The 16,865-nt window shown below is 41.4% G+C and overlaps 1 protein-coding gene across 1 annotated transcript; it reads right to left on the bottom strand.

The window, feature by feature from the left end:
• Positions 1-2,276: 2,276 nt before the first annotated feature.
• Positions 2,277-12,074, bottom strand: LOC147145000 (amino acid transporter heavy chain SLC3A2). The gene is made up of 10 exons (XM_086036889.1): positions 11,403-12,074; positions 9,151-9,547; positions 6,787-6,939; positions 6,088-6,176; positions 5,935-6,012; positions 5,801-5,856; positions 4,293-4,488; positions 3,326-3,430; positions 3,196-3,228; positions 2,277-3,062 (listed from the first exon to the last, which is right to left on the bottom strand). Exons 1-10 carry the CDS (start codon positions 11,448-11,450, stop codon positions 2,673-2,675), a joined length of 1,545 nt encoding a protein of 514 aa, XP_085893015.1. The 5' UTR covers positions 11,451-12,074; the 3' UTR covers positions 2,277-2,672.
• Between the last annotated feature and the right edge of the window lie 4,791 nt (positions 12,075-16,865).

The following is a 16,865-nucleotide window of genomic DNA, read 5'->3' as shown; positions in this document are numbered from 1 at the left end:
CACTGTTACCGGTCATTTGGATGTTGAGGGGCTGCCGCTTAAAATGAGTATTTTTCCCTCAGAACTTTTGTAAATCCATTGCAGTCCTGCTTTACTGTGGCTCAACATTTCAATAATGTTTTCAGCTTTGATGGTTTAGTGACAGACTTTTCCAAAAAACGTCATGCTCCTCTTTCATAAATGTGGGAATGAAATTGCATAAAAGCACAATCAATGAAAGTGAGCTGGTACTTTGTGCCAAAAGCTTGAGAACCGCCCAATATGCAACCTGTATCTGATTTTGAGTATCTGATTTTATGACAGTCTGAACGGCTCAATTCCGATTTTTTCAAATGCGACCTGGGTTGCTTTCATATGTGGTCCTCTTTTCCAATGTGTTCGCGTTCTGAACGGCCAGGTCACATACGTCCGACATTGATGTCATGTCATGTCATCTTCCAAACCGCTTATCCTATACAGGGTCGCGGGGAGTTGCTGGAGCCTATCCCAGCCGTCAATGGGCGAAGGCAGACTACACCCCGAACTGGTCGCCAGCCAGTCGCAGGGCACACATAGACACTGTCACTGAGCGGGAATCGATCCCACGCTGCCCGCACACAACTCAGGCGTGTGTACCACTACACTATCAGCGGACACGACATTGATGTCATCCGCGCCAAATGTATCTGGCTCCTGGTCAAAAATACCGTGGCGATTGAGCATGAATGCGCACACGAACCGCGACTGGTTATATTTCTGACATTTAGCTACGCTAAACTAGTGTCAGCTCTCAAGAGGGAGACCGCGGCTTGCAACAGCAGCAGGCAGATTGGAGCCCTCCTCTTCCCTCCCCGGCTAAAGGTAGGATTGGGACGGCTAATAGCAACAACTAGCTTCAGGCCGTTAAAACAAAAGGCGTTAGCACAACAACATTAGCTCCTTACTGTCCGCCCAGCGTGTGGAGGTGAAGATGAGCCTGTGTCTTCATGTCGCCTCACAAGCAGTCGCGTGTGCGATGTCCCTGCTTGCTTGCTTGCAGCCGCCACCTTCCGCCTGAGTGAAGCGGCGTGAGAGTAACGAAAGCCCTCATTGAACAGCGAACAAAAAGTTCCAGCGAGGCTGACTGCACAGCCGAGTGTGGCCGCATTGGAACGTGCCATTTCAGCTGTTACCTTCCAAATTGGATGGCATGTTGTAAGTCGAAAAACTGGGGGCATTCCACATCCAAATAAATGTGCACGTCTACTCATTCCCATTTCAGTCTCTGTAAATATCCTGTAAATATCCTGACTGGTGTTTAATGCCTTGTTCGTCCTAACCGTGATCAGCAAAGAAGCAATTTTATTTATTTCTTTTTTAAAGCAAAGAAGCAGTGTGTGCTCATCCCAGCCTAAATCTATGTAGCTCTGCTGACTTCCACATATCCTCATTCTCATATAAATCAGCCACGGAGAGGTTAATCCTTTTGATATGTTGAAGTGGGCATTAGTAGAGATGTACACATAAATTTTGGTGCCGATTGATCGCCGTTTTTGGACGTTATAAGCAATAAAAGTACAATGATTTCCAATGGAGGGTTTGGAATCGGTTCCTCGCAAGACTCCGGCCATTGTGCTCATTATCAAGGGGCATTATTTATGGGGTTACTTATTTCCTAATTTCTAAAAAAAAGGAATTGATAAAATAGAAAATGGCAACTCTTTTCATTTTCCTGATCAAAAAATATATAAGGCGGCACGGTGGTCGACTGGTTAGCACGTCCGCCTCACAGTTCAGAGGTCGTGGGTTCGATCCCGGCTCCGGCCTCCCTGTGTGGAGTTTGCATGTTCTCCCCGTGCCTGCGTGGGTTTTCTCCGGGCACTCCGGTTTCCTCCCACATTCCAAAAACATGCATGGTAAGTTGATTGGATACTCTAAATTGGCCCTAGGTGTGATTGTGAGTGCGGAAGTTTGTCTCTGTGTGCCCTGCGATTGGCTGGCAACCAGTTCAGAGTGTCCCCCGCCTACTGCCCAATGACAGCTGGGATAGGCTCCAGCACGCCCCGCGACCCTTGTGAGGAGAAGCGGTACAGATAATGGATGGATGGATGAAAAAATATATAAAATGAACTTATTAGTGAAAATATGGCCATCCAGGCCCCACCGTCCCTTTAAGACCTGCGGTGTGAACCTAGCCTAAGTAGCCTGGTTTTTATTTGTTCTATACCACCACCTAGTGGTGGTATAGAACACCACCTAGTGGTGGTATAGCGTTTGAATGTCAGTGGTGCGCAATGAAAAAAAAACTGACAGACAACGAGGATGTGGTAGGTTTTATGAGTAATCGTTACACCGCCAGTTAAAAAAAAGGTGGAAAGGGGCTTCTGCAAAAAAAAATCCATTGGCGGAAACAGGGCTTCTGCAATGTGAAATTAAATGTTACAACAACAACAACAAAAGCATTGCAATGCACGTATTAATTTGTAAATGGGCTGGCGGGAATGAGCTTCTTCCAAAGAAAAGATTTGTTTATTCATTTATGTATTTATTTATTTATTTATTTTACTGGCGGGAATGGGCTTCCATAGGTTCTACTTCTTCTCCTAACACAAAATCACTTGATCGCAACATTTTAAAGGTCAATTTTATTTTACAGATTCAATAGCACCCATCCCATTGACTATAACAATAAAAAACATATCATGTTGTGTGTACTACGAGTAGCTTCCAGGCTCAAACAATTTGACGACCACGGCTTCATGGGGCCGCATCACCAGCGTGTCGAGGTTGACGGCGCCCAGGCGGTCCATCGCTGTGCTGGCCACGAAGACGCCGGCCTTGGGCAGGCTGGCTGCCCAGGCGGGATCCAGGCCATGGGGCTCGGACCCGGCGTTGAGTAGGACCAGGAAGTGGACGCAGCCCCACGAGCGCAGGAAGGCCAGGAGGGGTGGCGAGGAGGAGGAGGCGGGGAACAGAGTGGCGTTGGAGGAGACGTTGAAGGGAAGGAAGGTGAAGTTTCCAAAGACGAGAGATTCCTCACGAGCTCGGTTGTGACTCAGGGAGTGGAAGAGGGCCGCTGTGGAATGCCTCAACTTGAATGTATCCTACAGAGGGAAAAGAAGAAAATGGTACAGTTTGTTTCTAAGAGGTAATGAAACTCTTTGAACTTCAATAGAAGTACAGATACGTGTGTATAGTATCAACACAATATCTTTGTAAAATATACATATTACTCACTGCGAAGTCAGAGGATGCGCTGCCATTTCCTCTCTGCAATGAGCCACCATGAGGAGAAACACAAAAAGTTGTGTTACAGTTGAATTTAATACCTAACAAATAATTAAAAAATGCAAAGCTTGGACTCAACCTGTGCGGGGTACAATTGGTCATACTGGACTACAGGTGTCCCTGGCAGCGTCATGAGCAACACCAGCAGCAGTCTCCTCAAATCATAAGGTGCTTTGTCTCCAACCTAACAAGAAACAAGTTGCCCTTTAGACCTATCGGCCATGATGTCATATGTAAATTTTCACTTACTGTATTTATAAGTGTGAAATCAAAAAACTTCAAGGAGTTAAAGTCAGCTACCTTAATGCTAACACAATGTGAAATGCCACAGACATGTTAATGAATAACAGTGGTGTTGCAATGGATATTTTAACAAAAAATGTGGAGCAACACATATAGACAGACAACATAGCAATACTCACAGGCATATACTTTTTATCCTCAGCAAAGAATCACCATATCAGGGTTCCCCCTTTTTAATTGAAATTATTTTCCAGGATTTTCCCCAGTCTTTTTCCAGCTGTTACAGTACAAATCAAGTTATTACAACATACACTAATAAATTCCACCCCAAGCTATGGATAATTGTTATTTTCTCCAACCTTATGATTTGTACGTTCTGTTGTGTACGTTTAACCAGATTCACAGCTGTGAATCAATTCTCATCAGTCACCCCAAAAGAGCCGCTCAAAAGAAAGACTCGCTTGCAAATGTCTCAACACCAATATAAGATCTCACTTGGATCTTGACATTTAAATGACTTTCATTGCTCAGTAAATCAAGATGATGGAATACAGCTGATTGACTAATGAGCTGCTGATGGGTTGGAGCCCATGCTAGTTTTCCAGGACGTGTGGGAAGCCCACATACGTCTGTATTATACCACCAGGTGGCCAAGGCGCGCACAAAAAAAAAGGAGCGGTACAATGTCCGTTGAATTGAAGCCCCAAAAATGTGTCAATATAATAATGCACCTACACGATATTGATTAATGCATCACAGCATTTCAAAGTAATCCCCAGGTAGCACACGTTTGCGGTTCTTACCATCCAACCAAGCCACGTGTCTTTGGGCATCTGCAGGTGAGTCTCGATGGCGTCAGCCACCTGGCGGGCCGACAGCGGGTCAGGCGAGGCGGGCAGCACGGATCTCAAAACCACGTCCACCAAGGTGACGGTGTGCTGCCGGCCAGAGACCCTCAGGGGTGTAAAGGGCTCTCCCGTCTGCTTGACCACAACAATCCTGAACAAACAATAAACAAACAGACAAAGACACAATGTCTGTTTTAATGTACAGTATATAAATTAGGGCTGTCAAAGTTAAAGCAATAACTATGGAGATGAATTAAAATTGTATTAACAGTTAAAAAAATGAACTCAGTTAACTCAGATTTATTTTCTTCTTGTAGCAGCTGACCTCTGCTCACTTTGCAGCCACACTTAGATGAGAGTCACTGTCTCAGAGATGGACTATTAACATAGTTTTACTTTAAAATGTTGCTCGACGGCTCATTGGAGAAATCCAAAATAATTTGAACACTTTGCAAAGCCAAATTCAAAAACCATATTAGTTGTAAGTATTTGGTGTACCGTTCAACAGTTGTACTTTACAGGGAAAGAATCGTATTCAAGGATCAATGAAAGCTATTAGAACAGTCTTCGAAGCGAAATATACTTTAAAAAAAATTCCACATTAAGTCCAAGATTTTACTCAAGTAAATGTCTGTTTCAAGCTTTGTAAAAAATGTAGTTGAAAAATCGGATTAATTGCAATCAAAAATGGAAAATTTTGCGATTAATTAGTTAAAAAATTTGAATCGCTTGACAGGACTAATATAAATCAAAATGCAAAAAAATACAAAACAAAAAAAATTTGCTGAGAGAAGTTGATGTTTTATGAATATTTCAATGCAGTAAAGTGGTGCCTTGATTTACAAGTGACCCAAGTGAAACAAGGGCTGGATGTTGGGAAAAAACTCAACACAACTCCCTTCACAACAAGTAGCAGTTTGATACAATTAGCAAATATTCTTCAAAAAAGAATCAAGCTGTTTATTAACACTTCCACTTCAAATGAAGCATAAAACAAAGAATTACATGTGTTTTACTTATGGATGTCTGCTAGCTTAATGCTAACACACAACGTAATAAGCCATTGACAGGCTAATAAGTAGCAAAGAGGTTGCAGTGTTAAAACCCAGAAAAACAGATATTTGAACACAAGTGTGTTGATTTACACAAACAATACAGTATAACACTGCTCACAAGTATACATTCATTAACCTCTGCGCAAAATGACTAATATTACTGCAGCTTATTGAGCACGAAGGCCGGAACGGATTAATAGCATTTTTATTCATTTTAATGGAGCAAGATGACTTGTGATAAGAGTGTTTTCAGTTATGAGCATGTTCATGGAGAAAATTAAAGTCATAAATTTAGGCACTACTGTACTCTAATGTAGAAACAGAAATAATTCCGCTTAGTCATAAGGGAAATGTCAACTTTACACAGTGATGTATAAAATCGATCCGCCAATAAACAACTGACAATACCTTTCTTCATCTTCTTTGCTAAAGTCCTCCAAGACAGCTCTCCACAGCATCAGAGACTGCAATACCGATATTTTTTTAACAAAACTTTTAAAATACAACTTTTTTAAAAGCTCAACAGATGACAAAGTACTTACCTTTTCTGTATAAACTGCGTCTGTGTCACACATTAAAAATCCTGCCACGCCTTGACCCAACCAGAAACGAAGTGCATGCTGTGGGAATGTTATGCACATTTTAGCAAGTGCAGCGTTGCTAAACCAGAATTTTACAATAGGAGCATGTCAGACCTGTGTGGCGTCCCAAGCTTCTTTAGTCTCCACATCTGCACGAGCCCCAAAAAGCTGCACATCGCACATGTCTAGTACCACTTTGAGGCCTGCGAATTAAGACATAAGCACACCAAGCATCAAATCTTTGGCACCAAATATGTGTGTGTGTAGATTTTTCATTTATTTTTCAATATAGTGTTGAGTTAAGTTCAGTGCTTAAGAAGTACAGTCCACTTCTTTACATATCATTGGTTAAAGAAACATGAAAAGTTGAGGTGATAAGGTCAGATTTGTTTGTATTTTTGTGGAATCTGATTTATGACTTATCAATTTATGCTTATGCAACACTTGTTTGTAGAATTTTCTGAATTTGTCAAAGTGAATGCTTAAAAGACTGCAATAAAGTGTTTAATAAGTTAACAACTCTCAGTGAAGTAGATAAGATGTATTTCGCATTGATTCATGGTTCATTTGCCTTTATTTTAGCGTAACCTCTAAAATGAATAATGAATCTGATATTGTTTATTGTAGTACACATTTTAAAAATGCATGGGAAGATGAAGGAAGGGAAAAATATTTTGGAAGACGAGCTTGAAAAAATAATCACATATAAAATCGCAGTCGCATGTTCAGGGGTTGAAAAAAGTAATTTAGATTTAGATTTAGATTATTTTTCAAAATCATTCAGCTCTAGTCAAAAACTTTTGGCTCACTCACCCGCTTTGTCACTCTCGTCAAGCAGACGCTGGACCTGCGGCAGCGTTCCCGAACGCTCCCCGCTCTCAGTTCCATTTGATGGGTCGAACAAGCCCCTCAGGATGAGAGCGCTGATGCCCAAAGACTTGAGGTAGGGAAACTGGCCACTCAAGGCTTTATAAAAAAAAGAAAAAAGTAAATGTAGGATTTTAAACTTGGGGTTAGGGTTTGCTCTTTAAAGGATGTATATGTAATTATTTGTGCTATGAACTAACCACTGAGCAGCCATAACATTGGGTATAAAATGATTCAATACTTTTACAAAAATAAAGTTGTCTAGATTAATGCTGACTTTGGATTCCTTTTATTTAACAGCATGTTTGAAATTGTGGTTGCGTTGGTTACATTATTCGTATTTTAGCGAAGGCAACATTTAAGATACACATTTTGCATTGGGTCTCATTGCGCCGAATGTGGTTGAGAGTGGGTGCTATTTTTTTTTGCTGTCAACAGGAAACTGTCTGCAGTCAGTGCGGTTTCCAACGTGGTATTGATTCATCTTCAGTCGTTTTATCCCCATGCAAGCTCACCCTGAACTCGTGGCCAGCCAATCGCAGGGTTTATATATAGAAAAACAACTATTCATATTCATACCTATGGATTATGTATGGATAATTTATTTAACAGGGGTTTGATCGATAGATTGAGCAACACATTTCCAAAGACGCCCACGTCTATGCCTTTCTGTGACTCCTCCAGTCTCTCTGTATCCTATGACACTTTAAGCTAATTGGCAACTTACCTCAGAGAACATCATGTTTGAATCCTCGCAACAATGGGGAGGTACTGCCGATCAATTCTCAGGTGTCGTCTTGTTATCATGATGTCAAAATGTGAACAGCATGATAAGGAGAACTGTTCAAATACTGATTCGAATTCAAGCTCAAAATGTAGTAGTGCCTTCATGGATCCAACAACTGCTGTGAACATTTCTGTTCTGCTCCTTGTTCGTGTTCTCTAACATGTTGTGCAAAAAGTACTGCAACACGGACAAGCTGGATGTGCAGTGAAAAGTTTAGAAAAGGTCATATTAAGTTGACCTGTAAAAAATAAATTGACCCCCACACACACACACACACAAGCTAAGTAAAATAATTTATAATAATTGTATTATTTGGTCCCGCCAACTGCCCGATGACAGCTGGGATAGGATCTAACATGCCCACGACCCTTGTGAGGATAAACGGTTTGAAAAATGGATGGATATTGTTTAGTTGTTTTATTATCATGATTGTTTTATATTATTGTTTATTGTATTTATAATTTACAATTATCGACAGTTTAGAACCTAGAAACATCATGCTATGCAGTTCTACACCACTCCATGCTACAATACGAGAACAAAAATATTTTGCCAAATGAAATATGAATCTAGGAGTGTCAATCAAACTGTGGCCACTTCAAAAATTCAAATTTTACAATGCAATTATTTTGTTAAAAAAGCACTCAGTAAAGGATTTTTTTTAAATAAAAAAAAACACTTATGAACAATATACATATTACACTGCATTTGAGTGCATTTGTTTTATCTGTTGTATGGTTCTTTTTTTCCCTTAAGTGCTCACAAACCTGGGTTAGTGTATTCTGGCTAACTGTAACTCTAGGGGGCAGAAGAAAAAAAGGAATAACAATTCAACTTTCCAAAAAGAAGTAAATCAGCACATCTTATTGGTTCAAATAACCGGCTATCATATGATTGTTGTTGTCATTTACGGAAGCGTAGAACTGTCAATGTGGTACTAAACATTTTGGAATGGACTTGGTCGTTCGAATTACTTTGGGAACGTCGTTTGAACACAATGCTAAAAAAATAATTTAACTCATTCAGTGGCAGATGTTTCTTCTTAAAAATATAAAAAAATATAGAAATCATTTCCTCCGATTGTGAAAAGACAAATAAATATCTCCTTGGCAGTGAATGAGTTAAATAAAAATTGATCGATTAACTATTTCAATCCCAAAGACATATTTACATGTCAACACATATAAATATATCTTTGGCACTGAATGAGTTAAAAAAAAATAATTATTGCATTTTTCCTATAATGCCTCAGGCTATTGTACGGAAGCATGTAACTGCCTCATACCTTTGATTGTTGACGCTAACAAAGTATAATGCAGAAGATTAGTATAAATGTTTATTTACTTCATTTTCACTGTTGGTGAACTACGTCCTATCCAAAGTAGCTTGAATGCACAATTGCACTTGCGCAAGTCAAAATGTTTACACCACATTAGCAGTTCTACGTTTCTGTAGTAATTGGCTACAATAGAGTGCAAAATACAATTGAAATACTGATAACTGAGATTAAGTAACTATCTCACCGTCGACGGCCCCTGAGCCTCCAGGCGGCGTCCCGGTGAAGAGGTCAGGTTGCAGCTGAAAAAAGACCGACTTCTGCCACCAGGTTAGCGGAATCGCCACGGGGCGCGGGCTGGTGATGATGATGGCCACAGCGGTAGCCAGCATGGCCAGCCACGCAAACCAGAAGAGCACCAGCAGGTAGCAGCGCAGCCTCCTCCAGCCGGGCCCACCCGCCGACTCCTCCAGCTCCTCCTTGTTCATGGGCCGCCACTCCTGTTCGAGCTGCCCTTCCTCCCCGAGCTCCGGGACGAGCAGAGCGGCTATCTCCGAGGAGCTGGCGGCCATGCTGGCCGAGAGCCCCGGGCCCACCACGCTGCCGTAGCCCGTGTCTCCGATGTTCAGGGGCATGGCGCTGGGCTGCAGATGAGAGGGGACACTCGTGAACGGGCGCGCACTTTCCTGGTAGGACTTGTCTCCTTCCCCAGTTCGCTCCCTCTTTATTTACAAATATTTACTGTCCCTGATGAGAACTAGTTCAACTGGTAACGCTTCATGCTGAACAAATTTGGTATATTTGATTAGATCTATCTATCTATCTATCTGTCTGTCACAAGAAGGGAGTGCTGTGTTGTTGGTTTCTACCACGATCTTTATTCGGCCTCCGTGCAGCAACAACAAATAACAAGTTCGCGTCTCAATGACGGCTGAGAGAACGGTAGGAATGATCAATTTGAGTAGCTCTACGTATTACCTCAAGTTTTGCTGACTTTATGGGCTGGCTCTTTGCCACGACATTTACGTAAGCTTTAACCTGGTTATCCATATCTGACTCGTCAACTTCCTTCAGTGGGTGTCTTAATTGGGCATCTGCTACTGCCAGCTGTTTGCCAGGAACATGTTCAGCAATAATATTAAATCTCATGAGGCGCATCAACAATCTTTGGCACCGTATTGGAGCTTTGTCTAGGTCATATTTATAAGTGGCGCTAATGGCTTGTGTTTTTTTTGCAACCGAACAACCCATGCCTTGTATATACCTGACAATGCGTTCACAGGCCCAAACTGATGCCAAACGCTCCTTCTCGACTCGGGCGTACATTTTCTTCGCATCGGTGAGGGTACGGGAACAGAAGGCAATCGGCCACGGCACACCTTCATGTTCCCGTAGTAACACGGCTGCCAGGCCATAGCTGCTAGCGTCCGCTCTGACCACTGTCGGCCATCCTGCGTCATAGTAGCTTAGGGCAGGTGCTTCTCCAAGCATCGCTTTGACCGTGTCGAATGCGTGCTGTTGAGGTTCCTCCCAGATCCGTGTACTCTCCTTTTTGAGCGGGCTGGTAATTGGGTGCAGTATCGTGGACAAGACCGGTAGGAATTTCCCAACATAATTTATCAGCCCGAGCACCTGACGGAGTTGCTCTACATTTTTGCAACTTGGCATTTTTGTTATGGCCTCCACCTTGCCATTGTCCGGCTTCACGCCATCCTGACTAATGATGTGTCCAAAGAACTGCTGCTCAGTCTTTCTGAAGTGGCACTTTGCTCGGTTGATCTTGATGCTGCCCTGATGCTTTTATAGTCTGTAACACTGCATCCAAGCGTCGGTTGTGTTCCTCCACACTCGATCCAAAGACTAGAATATCGTCCATAACTACGACTACTCCATCAAGGTCTTTCAATTGAGTCCTCATCAATCGTTGAAAGATTTCCGGCGCTGACGAACAGAATTGTGCCATTGGGGTTATAAATGTGGTTAATTTCCAGCAGCTAGGGTCTAACGGGATTTCCCAAAACCCGCTTGAGGCATCTAACGTAGCGAAAACTTTAGCCCGAACTAACTTAGGTGTTATGTCATCAATTGATGGCAGGATGTAGCTCTCTCGCTTTACCCCCTTGTTCAAACGTTTTAAAACCACGCAGACTCTGACTTCGTCTTTGTTGCGTTTTGGTTTCGACTCGACGTAGTGTGCTCTCATTCATTCCACCCAAAAAAAGTCCGCCAATGAAAAATGAATCCTCATCTGTGTCCACTAAACTCTCTGTTTTGACCTACTTTATTGTTTTGCTTCGGCACACTACTGCAAAATGTCCCATATTGTTGCACTTCTTATTATAGGCAGGACAGTGCTCGCCTTTGCCATGGCTCCTATTGCACCGTGGGCAGTTGTGTTTTGTGTCGCCAAGTTTCTGTCCTTGTTATTGCTGTGGCTTGTTTTGACTCCGCGGTCTATCATAGCTCCTCCTTGCACTGTTGTACTGTTTGCGGTCTCACCTCATTCAGGCCACTCTGCTGCTTAATTTGTTCATTTTGCCGTGCCATTTGTACAAGCGTTAAGGCTCAGGGTGAAGCTTTTGTGACACCTCGTTGTCTTGTATTCCGATGACAATCCTGTCTTGAATCTGCTCATCCTTTGTATTTCCAAACTCAAAGTGCTGCGCAAGTTCATACGGGCTCCGTATAAAAGCTTCCACTGTCTCCCCCGCACCGCAGTCTGTGTTCTTCGATGAAAACACGCGCGGTCGTGGATGACGTTCCGCTTTGGGATAAAGTGTTGGTCAAATTTCTCCACAACGGTCTTAAAATCAACCTCGGGATGCGGCATCTCCTCTGTAGCAGCAGGAAACACGAATGAATTAAGCCTATATAGGCTCAGCGTCCCTTCCCTTGGAATAAAGCAGTGAATTTACTTGCACTTCGCCATTCTCCCGGTCGGGTTTCGACGCGACGAGGAAAGCCGGAAAACCGCTGCCTCCATGCTGGCCACCCCGCTGACTGGGCAAAATTAAACGACTCTGGTGGACCAAACTTCACCATCCGTATAGTTCTCGCTCCGTCGTTTTTTCTGACGTTATCCCACTTCTGACACTATGTCACGACAATGGACTGCTGTGTTATTGGTTTTTACCACGATCTCTATTCAGCCTCAGTGCAGCAACAACATAAGTTTGCGCTTTTCTCTAGCTCGTCACATACTTCCTGCTATGTCACAATGACGTCTGAGAGTATAGTTGCCTGGAATAAACATTAAACAAATCACACGACTGTATGTGTCCATCTATCCATCCATCCATCCATCTTGCTGTCCAAGACCAACTTTAATGCATGTGGTATCAACAGAAAGCTCCACTTCTCTGCTTTCAGAATCTCTTGCTATCTTAAACTGTTCATGAGTTACTGTGATTTGAAAAACATGTCATCATCTGTCGGAGACGACAGGTTCGCATTTAGAGGGATTTATATACAGTAACTAACTTGCTCCCAATTCTCCAAGCCTGCTGCACCTCATGATATATTGTTGTTTCACATTGTTGTTTTTTTATTTCACCACACCTTGTGTGTGTGTACGTGTGTGTTTTTTTAATTTCATTTGGCCGTGTGTGCTTATGCATGCACATTGTGGTGTAAATGAAATAACACTACACTGACACTGAATTAACTTGTTGGTAACTGACGATCTTTGTTCACAGACCTGACATGAGGCATTGTTTATGCACTGTTGGCATTCAAGCAGGACTAAAGAAAAGGTATAGACAACGCAGTTGTTTTTATTTGTTCAATTAAAGAACACGACATACGACATTCATGTCAATAAGAAGAAGAAAAATAAGAAGACGACGTAAAAGAACGGAGATGGAGGAGTCAAACGCAGGAGAATTTGACAATATTATCAAGCACTTTAAACTGTGAAAAGAGGGGATCCTGTCAAAGGTAAGCCATTTTAAACAAACTTTTGGTCGTTTTAAGTTTGAAAGTAAAATAAGTGCATGTGAGGCTTTGTTATGCTCTTTGGGCAGAATGATGTAGATACACAAAATATCTACACAATAATCTCTTCAAATATGACGTGCTTTTTGGGGGGGCGGGGGCGGATCAAAATTTTGGGGTAGTTGGTCGCAGTTTGTAATCAGAAACGCGAACGGAAGCCCGTTTAAAATCATAGACCAGCCCATAGGCGGGTACTATTTTTTCCGGCCGGACAAAATGGGCGATAAACGGAAGGGTACCCCGGCTGTAGGCGGAAGGAGATTATCGGACTGCAAATTTTTAGTAAAATGCCCAACTCTGGTAATGACCAATTACGCCTCACCTGTTTCCTGGATTTGGTCATGTGACATTTCCAAGATAGGCCATGATTGGTCGTTACCTGAACCCTGAGCAACTGTGATGTCATTTTCAGTCGACAGCATGCCATCATGTTTGTAAAAACTGTCTCTCTGACCTGACAGTAGTTCATTAATTAAATCATCTATGGAAAGAAATCTGCCCTCTCTGGCCCCATCTTGTTCCTCTAATGGCCATGACAGATCATCAGGTGTGCCGCGGGCTAAAATTATCCAATTATTTTGACAAAAAAAAAAAATATATTTTCAAATTCAAAAAACTTTTTGGTTAATTTATTAATGCCAACCACATAGAGTAAAATGGCAAAACAATAAAATATTATTCCACTAGATGACAGAAGGTACAAAATGACCCTGTATAGTCATTTTTGTGAATCGTTTTAAGTTGTGTGCCATGAGATTTTTTTCCGATGTGAAACAAATGTGTGCCTTGGTTCAATAAAGGTTACACTGCTCTAATTTGATTTTTAAGAAACCACCACAACCAAGAAAAAGAGCCAATCAGCGACTGATGGCGTGACCAAGGAGGTGTTAATCATTTGTCATGCACTCTTCAGCACACCCCCGCAGCCGTACTGACCTGTATTTGTGCTGAGCTTGAGCCTCAGGAGCTTTGTTGAAACTATCGCTGAAAAGTCACCCACAGAAATAAAAAAAAAAAAAATTAAAATCTACCATCGTACCCTTGTTTGCTAACAACTGGGCATACTGTAAGACCAGAAGAGCAAGTGACCCACAGGCAGCTGAGGATTTAAAAGCACAGCGCAATTAGCAAAATTTCTGCTCTACAGGTTTATCACTTTTGGGGATTTTTAATTGATTGTAACGTCTCAAAAAATAAAACTACAAACCGCTAAATGTAGTGTTATAGTGATGCTCCATTGCCAATATTCTACGCACGTAGCAACCGTGGCTAACGCTTGATTAAAATGCATGGTGCGTACTGCGTACAGTCAACTCTCGTGCACGTTCATATTAGTGAGGGGCGTGGCTTTGGTCAGAGACTCCGGGAGGAGGGGTTAGTCAAGTCAGGCTACAATCAAATATTGCTAGCATTTTTGAAACGGCAAAGTCCTTCTTTAAATACATTTTTATTTAAAATGTATTTTTTTGCATATGAAATATGGAACAATCAAATTAGAATTTTTCAAATAAAAAAAAGGAAATTGTTGGGACACCCTATAGAATATTTAAATAATATAATGAATTATTCATACTCCTCTTTGAGGTGCTACATGTTGAATTACATATACAGTACATTACATACATAATTCTTTTCCACTTTTGAATGTAATTGTTTTGTTCTTACTTTCACGCCTTGTCAATTTAGACATGATTAAAACAGTAATGTGGCCCATAATATGTGTAGACTTAATTTGTTTCTTTGAAATGTCAAATTTTCACGCCATTGTTTTTCAGGCCCCTGAAGCACATGCACCAAGCAGATGTTGTTTCCTAATCTGAACTCTGACTCTTGATAATTTCCTGCTGAATAACAACCAACCAACCAACCAAACAAACAAAAAAACTCACCTTTTATCTTTTCTTTCAGCCGTCCTATCGTACAACTTTTGTCTGCGTGAGGTCTCGGCGTCCTGACTTTTGTGGAGTGAGGAGCTGAGAAGGAACTTCTGTCCAATAAAGGCTGTGCTGAGTCACTTAATACAAAGGTGCCGATCCTCACCAAGCACCCTTACAACACATTCTGAAGACACATGACAAAGACCTTCGTGTGCGCTTTCAACCTCTCATTTATATCTGTCAGACAGAAGTATTTTGACGACGACAGAGGTTTTATGATTCCAAAGAGTGATTGAAAAGGAGACTTTCAGATTTTTTTCCCATTGAATTGAATGGAATTGCCAAATGCCATTAATTTGTTTCACATAAAAATGCCAATATGATTGTAATGTTTAAATATAAATAGCACTTTGTGGTATTTTACTTTAAAAAGCATACAAATAATAACAATTAGGTAGAATGTAAATATTGAACAGTTTGTGCATTATATAATTCATAGGAAATTGTGCTAGTTCTTCGTGTGCACGCCTTGGCCAAGCATAAAACATACAAGATACTATTAGATGATAAGATAAAGAATGTCTGCAAGTATTGTTATTTGCTCTGTTGGTACCGGTTATCAGATATGGGCACTTTACACTATTTTGCCGGTCCGTCCTTCGTCTGCGACCTGGGCACTCTTCCACCATCAACCCTCCGCCCTTATTCATAAAAATAATCGAACGAAAGCGTTTCCATCCTGACATTAAATAATTATGGCAAAATGATATGATTTTATTTTAGGAGGAAATGAAAGACTTCCACTTCCGGGTTGTAGCTTTCAGTGTATGGCGGCGCTGCCATGAGCATGAATGACGGCTTGGAGAGATTTTTGTACTGTAGAGATGTCTCAGACAAGGACATACTTTGTAAAGGGATAACGTATGTACTAAATTTTAGCAGTTAACAAAACAAAATCGCTGTCCATCTTTTTCCTCGTCAGTGAAATCGGGTGTCCACTAGAGGGCAGCCTGTGAGAACAATACTGCAGGGTACGCACATGAAAAAGAGCACTCTCCAGTGTAGTCAGGCAGTTAATTAAGGCGGCTCTGTGGTATCACAGAAGAGAGCAATGGTCTTTCTTTTTAAAAGAATCCAACACAACACGTCAGTTGGTACTCGACCCGGTTAGGGAAGATTACAGAGATGGATGAAAACCCGCTTCCATTCTTGCTTAGTCTGCCGTTTTTAAAAAACGTCTAATCCAGCCGTCCTTTGTCTCCAAAATGGGCCATTCTGTCCCTGGGACGGAATGCCCATCTTTGCCGCCTATGTTCAAATGTATTATGTAAAGGTTAATTATTACTGCAACATTGATGCTAGTTTTGTTGGCCCACCTAGAGTTTTGTAATACAGTATGTGTTAGCATTAAGCTAGCAACATTTTGTAAGACAAACTTCATGTGGTTGTGATTGAATATCCAATGTGTAATTCCCTTTGTCTTGTGTTTAGTTTTGTAGGAAAATTCAAATGGGTGTGGAGAGTGTTTAATCTGAAGGAGGGAGTTTAATGACTTAATACCATATGTGTAAAATACAAGTGCGCATATTTGCCCACGTGTGATGACATATCAATTTGTGCTAGCATGCTATTTAGGCCTGTGTCATAGCTTTGAATGAGCCTCATGTGAAGATGGTTTTGTTAGGTTTGAATAATTTAACTACTGAATACAGTCTTGTTGCGGTCCAACCATTAATTGATAACTAATTGATTATCAAATTAATCTTTTTTTTTATATAATCAATGATCAAATGTTTGCCTGTTTTCTGACTTCTTATAGACCAAACCAGTAACTGAATCATCAATTTATGTTCATGCTCTGTCAATTTGAAATAATGCCATTTTTTTAAATAAAGGGATGAAAATTATACGTTTTCTTGTTTCTCGATCTTGTGACATCTAAAAACAATTGCAAATCCCTTTTGGGGAGGCGTCATTTGTGTTTTTTGCTATTCACGGGAGGGCTCGGCCCATCTTCTACAATATCTGTATTGTAAGGCGTGAACAACAGTTACATAAGTTGTGATGTCACTCCACTCACAGTCTTCCAAAG

Source organism: Filicampus tigris, chromosome 7 (assembly GCF_054856515.1).
Source record: "Filicampus tigris isolate MCC_2025a chromosome 7, RoL_Ftig_1.0, whole genome shotgun sequence".
Classification (NCBI taxonomy): Eukaryota; Metazoa; Chordata; class Actinopteri; order Syngnathiformes; family Syngnathidae; genus Filicampus; species Filicampus tigris.
The sequence above is the reverse complement of the archived record's forward strand: the minus strand, read 5'-3'. Positions and strand labels throughout refer to the sequence as shown.